This window comes from Hordeum vulgare, chromosome 7H (assembly GCF_904849725.1).
Source record: "Hordeum vulgare subsp. vulgare chromosome 7H, MorexV3_pseudomolecules_assembly, whole genome shotgun sequence".
In the NCBI taxonomy this organism is placed as follows: domain Eukaryota; kingdom Viridiplantae; phylum Streptophyta; class Magnoliopsida; order Poales; family Poaceae; genus Hordeum; species Hordeum vulgare.
Window position 1 is genome coordinate 403,735,901 of NC_058524.1, and position 6,953 is coordinate 403,742,853.

The 6,953-nt window shown below is 43.8% G+C and overlaps 1 protein-coding gene across 4 annotated transcripts; it reads left to right on the top strand.

The window, feature by feature from the left end:
• The first annotated feature begins 506 nt into the window (after positions 1 to 506).
• On the top strand, positions 507 to 6,649 carry LOC123413571. 4 transcript variants are annotated; one of them, XM_045106504.1, is made up of 4 exons: positions 507 to 1,970; positions 2,067 to 2,156; positions 2,220 to 2,279; positions 5,907 to 6,649. In XM_045106504.1, the coding sequence occupies exons 1-4, from the start codon at positions 1,872 to 1,874 to the stop codon at positions 6,210 to 6,212; spliced, it is 555 nt and encodes a 184-aa protein (XP_044962439.1). In that variant the 5' UTR covers positions 507 to 1,871; the 3' UTR covers positions 6,213 to 6,649. The 4 variants fall into 4 exon arrangements, with proteins under 4 accessions (XP_044962439.1, XP_044962438.1, XP_044962440.1 ...); XM_045106503.1 differs by having other exon boundaries at positions 507 to 2,156; XM_045106505.1 differs by having other exon boundaries at positions 507 to 2,156; positions 6,231 to 6,649.
• Positions 6,650 to 6,953: the final 304 nt, after the last annotated feature.

A 6,953-nucleotide genomic window follows, 5' to 3' on the forward strand; every position in this document is an offset into this window, starting at 1 on the left:
ATAGGTCAGGAGATAGAAAGGATGACCGCATACGACTCTGGCAATTCGGGCGACACGCGACGGCGAGTATCCCTCCCGGACGATATCGGGGCGCGACGGCTAAGGTTCGTCGACGGCGTGCTGCTCCTGTGCCGTGACGCTCTCCAGTTGGTTCTGTTGGACGAGCAGGGGCGGCGATCGATGCCCACTGTCTCCGTGCCGCGGAAACCCTAGACATCGGTGATATTGTGGCTTTCCCCTGTCATTTCGCGAGGATTGAAGATCGGTTGCCGGTGGTGAGCTTTGCTTCGGCGAGCTTGGATGATGATGTTGGTGGGGTAGAGACGAGCGAGGTGCGAGGTGGTGATCGAGGTGCCCCATGGTGTACCGAGGTGGGACCCACCACCGCACGCGCGGCAATGACGGATGGACGACACGTGGGGGTGAATCCGAGCCTTCATTCCCTTCGCAGCTCTCGTATAAGACCCTCATCCCCTCCCGAGAGACTTGACCTGGAGGAGGCTTTCTCCCACTTCCGGATGGAAGAAAAACAAAACCCTAGATCTCGTATCCCTGAGTCCTTTGGCTGGTGGAGAGGGAAAGTTGGTGGCAACCAGAGATCCTTCACGGTGGTGACAACCTCTCCTCCTACGATGGGGGACGGATGGAGCGGCTTCCGGGGAGAGCGACGGGAGGAACCTGAACGTGGTGCTCGCGGTCCTGGCCGTGTGCTAGGGCGAGGCGGCGACCACGGAGGAGATCGGAGCAAGCTCTCCTGGAAGAGGGACGACGACCACAACAACTCGTTCGCGCCCAATGTTGCCTCTGGATGTGACGACACCTCTCGATGGGATGCGAGTGCGATGGGGAAGCAGGCCACGGAGGGAGGGGTCTGGATTCCTAAGAGCCAAGGCTCTTCTGAGTCTGCTGGCGATGGAATCGGCAGCCAGATCTCCCCTCCTCCTCGACGCACCCTGGGGAAGCAGAATAATCAGGTGAACCCTACCAATAAACTCGAGCCCTGCCTTATCTGCAAATCTCATGAGCATGCTCCTACCTGTTGCCCACAAGCATATCGTGATAGATGTAGTAAATTGGGTCATCTTGCCTCTGTTTGCCGTGAATTTCTTCCGCGGGAGTGTGTTGCAACTATGTGTGCTTTTCAGTCTAAGAGGCAGGGTTTCTATTTTATCCATGACTCATGTACTGCTAATCAAATTAAGGAAAGATCTAACAACATCGTGGTTACCATTGTGGAGGGGGAGACATCCACATGGCAGATGGAACTGGAACTGAATGATTACCGGGCGACAGGTTGGCGGTGCTCGGCACATGCTATTGGTCCTGGGTGTTTGTGGCGAGGTTTCCTAATCCTCGTGTTGTTGCACCGATTTTCTATGTGCGGAGAATCATCCTTAAAACCAGTGGGGATGTGATTAGTGTATCTAAATGGTCTTCGGCTGTTGGATCCAAGAGGGTGATGGAGGTTGCTTGGATAAAAATTAGCAATCTCCCCCTTGATAAAAGAAGTGAAAGGAACCTGGCCTATGTTGCTTCCTTGGTTGGAGTTCCTTTGGAAATTGAGCTACCCCACATCGCAGAGCTTCTGGTAGGGTGAAGATTGGATGTAGAAATATAGATGATAATCCTTCAGGTGCCGAATCTGTTTTGGGTGGGCACTTCTATGACTTCTACTATGAGGTGGATCAGGTGCTGGTGAGGAATCATAATAGAGAAGAGTACAATAATAATAATAATGTGATGAGCAAAGATAAGAAAAAGATTCATGAAAATGATAATGATATGAGCAAGAAACCTAAGCTAGATGGAGCATCTAGTGGGCTTGGGGAGAAATTTCCTTCTACCACTTAGACTGGGGGAAGCAAGATCACATGCAAGAATCCCAAGAGAGCATGGAATCAGATGTTTCCTTACATACTTCTCTGTTGATTGATTCCATGGCTCTGGATTACATGGAAGAGGAAAAACAAGTAAGTCTTGAAAAGTTGAATAATAAGATTGATAAGAGCATGTCCCCTGGTAGTAACAAAAAATCTTTTGTTGATGTGGTGAGAACATCTCCTCAGGGTGTGATGATTGGTGCTTCTCGGGGGGAGGCTGAAACTAGAACTACTATTTACAGAGTGGAATCCTTTGATTCATCTTTGGGCACTGAGGTGATTCCTACTCCTCCCTTGGCTACTGAAGAAAACCTGTGATCCAACCTTCGTAATGTGCAGAGCAAGATGGAGAATATTCAGGAGAAAGCTGTAGCTGCTGCTAAAAAAGAGACACTGAAGGTACTACCCACATCCCCAATTCTTTGGATGCTTTATCTAATCCTGAGATGATATTAGTTGCGGTTAAAATGGGGGTTCACATACCTGATGCTGATTTTGCTAATATTGATGTGATTAGGGAGTTAGAGAAATTTAGGAACAATAACTCCAAAGATGAAAAAGTTGATATAGTCGATGATGAGGGGGGTATGGGTAACATGATTCTGATAAATGCTAATGGAGAGCCGACTCCTTTGGATTTAAATTGGAGTGAAGAAAATAATGTTCAAGAGGAGGAATTTACGGTGCTTAAATCTAGAAATTAGAACAAAGGGAAAAATTCTATGGTGATAGCTCGACCAGTGACCCGGAGTAAAAAAAATGAGGTCTCCTTGAAAAAAGGTGAGGGTACCCATACTGTGCTTCCTAGTAGGGTTGCCAAGGAAAAGAAAAAACCCCAAGTTATAAAATGAATGGGGTCTGCTGGAATTGTAGGGGAGCGGGTAGAAGGGGAAACTAAAAAGATCATTCCCTTGATCTCATAGGCATTCAGGAAACTAAAAAGAAAGAGTTTACTCCAAAACTCTTGAACAAAGTGGACCCCTTTGATAACTTCACTTGGAATCATTTACCTTCTATGGGTAGATCTGGTGGTATACTATGTGGTATTAGAAAAGGGAGTCTTGAGATGGTTTCTTGGGTGATAGGGAATTTCCTTATTCAAGCCACAATATTTGATGTGAAAAAGAAGTGTGTGTGGGCTCTGATTGTGGTTTACGGAGCAGCTCATGATGATCTGAAGGATGAGTTCCTAGATGAGATGCTTAGTACCTGTAGCAGTCTTGTTATTCCTTACATCATAGGGATGACTTTAATATCATTCGGGGGATGGATGAAAAAAATAGGATTCCTGGTAACTCGAAGTTGACGGACAAGTTCAATATGGTCATTAACTCCTTGAGTCTTAGGGAGATTCACATGGGAGGTGGTAAATATACATGGACTAATAAGCATAATCATCCTACTCTAGAGAAGCTGGACAAGGTGCTTATGAGTTTCAATTGGGAGAACTTATATCCTTTGGTATCAGTTCGTAAGCTTGTTAGGGATGTATCTGATCATAATCCTTTAATTTTATCCTCGGATCCTATTAAGCGGGGGTCTCCTAGGGCTCGTAAATTTAGGTTTGAGCTCTCCTGGTTAAAGAATGATGAGTTTTATCCTAAAGCTAAGAGTATTTGGGAACAACCTACTGGGGCGGATGATCCTATTGATAACCTTAATATCTAGCTGAAACGTATTAAGAAATATTTTAAAGGATGGGGGTCTAATGTGTTTGATCATGATAGAAAAAGGAAAGCTGACATTAAGAGGGAGTTAGAGGAGATTGAGAGTATGGAAGAAGCTGGCCCTTTAGACCCTGAGATTTATGAAAAAAGAACTTTGCTGTATGCTGAGTTCAGTGAGATCCTAGCCAAAGAAGAATTGTTCTCGCTCCAACAATCTAACGAATGTTGGTTGCTTAAAGGAGACCAGAACACTGCTTTTTTTCCATAGGGCTGCTAATGGGAGAAAAAGGAAGAATATTATTCACTCATTCACTAACGGGGATGTCTTGATTGAGGGAACCTCAAACCTTATGGCACATGCTAATGAATACTACAAAGAACTGTTCGGCCCAGCTAGGGGGGACATGTTTCACCTATCCTCTGACACTTGGTCTACAGAGGAAAAGCTTAGTGTTGAGGATAATAATCTTCTCACTAGTAAATTCACTGAGGAGGAAGTGAAGAAACCCTTGTTCTCTATGGATAGTGATAGAGCACATGGCCCTGATAATATACCAGCTGAGTTTTATAAACATTGCTGGGACTTTGTCAAGAATGACATGATCAAGTTGTTTGAAGCTTTTCACAATAACTCTTTGGATGTGGCACGACTGAACTATGGGGTTATCACTTTGCTTCCTAAGCTGAATGGACCAAAAAAGATACAACAATATAGACCCATTTTTTTGTTGTGGTTCCCTTATAAGCTGATAACTAAGGTTCTGAATGACAGAGTCGCTATATACTCTGATATCCTGACTAGTAGACATCAAAATGCATATACTAAACGTAGGAACATGATGGATGGCATTCTTACTCTACCTGAAGTTCTCCACCACACGCAACGTAGAAAGAAAGTTGGTATAGTTTTAAAGCTGGACTTTGAAAAAGCTTATGATAAAATCAACTAGGATTTCCTTTTGGAAGTCATCGAAACCGAGGTTTTGGTGATACTTGTTGTGGTTGGGTGAAGAAGATTCTCTATAATGGCATGATGAGTATCAAACTTAATAATGAAAAAGACCCATACTTTCAGAGTCACAAAGGGGTGCGCCAGGGAGACCCCTTCTCTCCGTTTTTGTTTAATCTTGTGGTTGAATCACTCTCTAGGATGGTTTTAAATGCTCAAAAGGAATGTCTCCTAACTGGCCTTGCTCCTGACGTGATTGAGGGGGGGTGCAGCGATCCTTCATTATGCAGATGACAATGTCATTTTCTTTGAGCATGATTATGATGCGGCTATTAATATGAAACTCCTCCTTTATATGTTTGAGCCAATCTCTGGACTCAAGATAAATTTTGATAAGAGCGAAATCCTATGTGTGGGGGGTGAGGATGACATCTTGAAAAGATATGATGACTTCTTTAGCTGCCAGATTGGACATTTTCCTATGAAATATCTGGGGGTGCTGGTCAGCTATACCAATCTCAGAAATCTGGATTGGTCCTTTGTGGATGAGAAGTTTCTAAAATGTTGTGAGACTTGGATAGGAAATGCGGCATCCTCGGGGGGGGGGGGAGGTTAACCTTGATGAATTCCTCCCTTACCACTATTGTATATTATTACATGTCGATGTTCTTGCTTCCTAAGATGGTAATATATAAATTGGATAAGCACCGGAAAAAAATTCTTCTAGCGCGAGTATGAGGGGAATAAAAGGTATCGTTTGGTGAAAGGGAACGTATCTGCAAATCTAAGAGAAAGGGGGGGGGGTCTGGGAGTGAAAGATCTCCACAAACAAAATATTAGTCTTCTTACTAAATGGTGGTGGAAACTAGAAACCCAGAATGGGTTATGGCAACACGTGATTAAAGCTAAGTACCTTAAAAAGGATGATGTGGCTTCGGTGATGAGAAAATTTGCGGATTCTCTGATCTCGAAGGCCATTATGAAGGTGAAACCTTACTACATGGCTAGCAGAGAAGTTGTGTTAAGTTCTGGCAACATTGCGAGACTTTGGTATAACCCCATTTGCGGTAACCCGCCGCTGAAAAACACTTATGCTAATCTATTTTACATTTGTAACCACCAGAATATAACTGTGGGGAGATTCAAACTGGGGTGGAGAATGATTTCTTCACGAGGCAGATGAACCATTCCCTGTTTTGTCAATGGGAAGATCTTAAGAAAATTGTTGAAAGTTGGACCACTTTTGAGGCTCCAGACTAGATTATCTGGATGCTCGGGAGTGGGAAAAAGTTCTCTACTAAATCTGTTTATGATTACCTAGAAAGAAACATTGCTGGCTCTGATTATAGATGGATCTCAAGAGCTAAAATCCCTCTTAAGATCCATATTTTTATTTGGCAATTGTTTCAGGATGCTATTCTCACTCGTGATGTGACGAAAAGGAAGAAATGGGGAGGTAATCCTAGTTGCTCGTTCTGTAAAGAGAGGGAAACTTCACAACACTTATGCTTTACTTGCCGAGTTGCTAGAGTGGTCTGGAGAACTATTGGTTGCACGCTTGGCTCTAGCCTGGGCCCTAACAATATATGGCAATTCTTTTTGTGGTGCTTTATGTTTCTTCCTAATGGAGCTAGGTTCTTTACCTTTGGTCTAGCTGCAGTGTGCTGGGCGTTGTGGAATTGTCGTAACCGTGCTACCTTTGAGAATAAAAACTGAGATCACCCTTCGATGTAGTTTATACTGCTTGTGGTTTCCTTACATGCTGGGAAGGAGTGCTAACGGGGGAGGATCAGGAAGCAATGGAGCGAGGTGCTAACATGCTGAAGAACAATGCAATGAGCATGATGCGGATTTGTGCTGCTCCAGAAGGTGCCCAGTGATGGTGGTGATACTGCAGGTTTTAGCCTTTGCTGTCACGTGTTTTTAGAACTCCCGTGCATGGGCGATTAGTCGATTCCTGAGTGAATCTGACTGTATCCTAGCTTTCTTTTCAGACTTGTGTCCTGTCGTTTGAACTTTGGCTCTAGATCGTCGGTTGCGTTTCTACGGTGTTTTTGGGTTTTCACCCTGCGGTAGGCTGCTCGATGACGAGTGCATGTGGTGGGTTTCCCAAAAATGCTTTGAACTCACACCCCTTTCTGTTTTTTTTCCTTTTGCTGAACTCTGTATTTGCGTTATGTTGGTAATGGAAAGGGGCTTGTCCGGTTCAGAAAGAACAACGACTATTATTCATAAAACTCTTCATAATCAAGTAACAAAATATTCACATGTTAAAGTATAGATCGTGAACATTCTTGAAACCCAACATACCATGTTCTTAGTCATCAAGCAATTGCATTTCACCTTATTTTCCAGAAGTCTATGTAAGAGCTTTTATTTTGCAAACTTCACATACTCAACCATCATATTGTTTTCTAATGATTGCTGGTACCAAAATCATATTTTTAGAGCAAACCA

Coding starts and splice junctions, on each gene's coding strand:
- LOC123413571 (XM_045106503.1), top strand. CDS start 1,872: ATGCAAGAATCCCAAGAGAGCATGGAATCAGATGTTTCCTTACATACT. Junction 2,157..2,219: donor ATTCATCTTTGGGCACTGAG/GTGATTCCTACT, acceptor CGTAATGTGCAG/AGCAAGATGGAGAATATTCA. Junction 2,280..5,906: donor CTAAAAAAGAGACACTGAAG/GTACTACCCACA, acceptor CAATTGTTTCAG/GATGCTATTCTCACTCGTGA.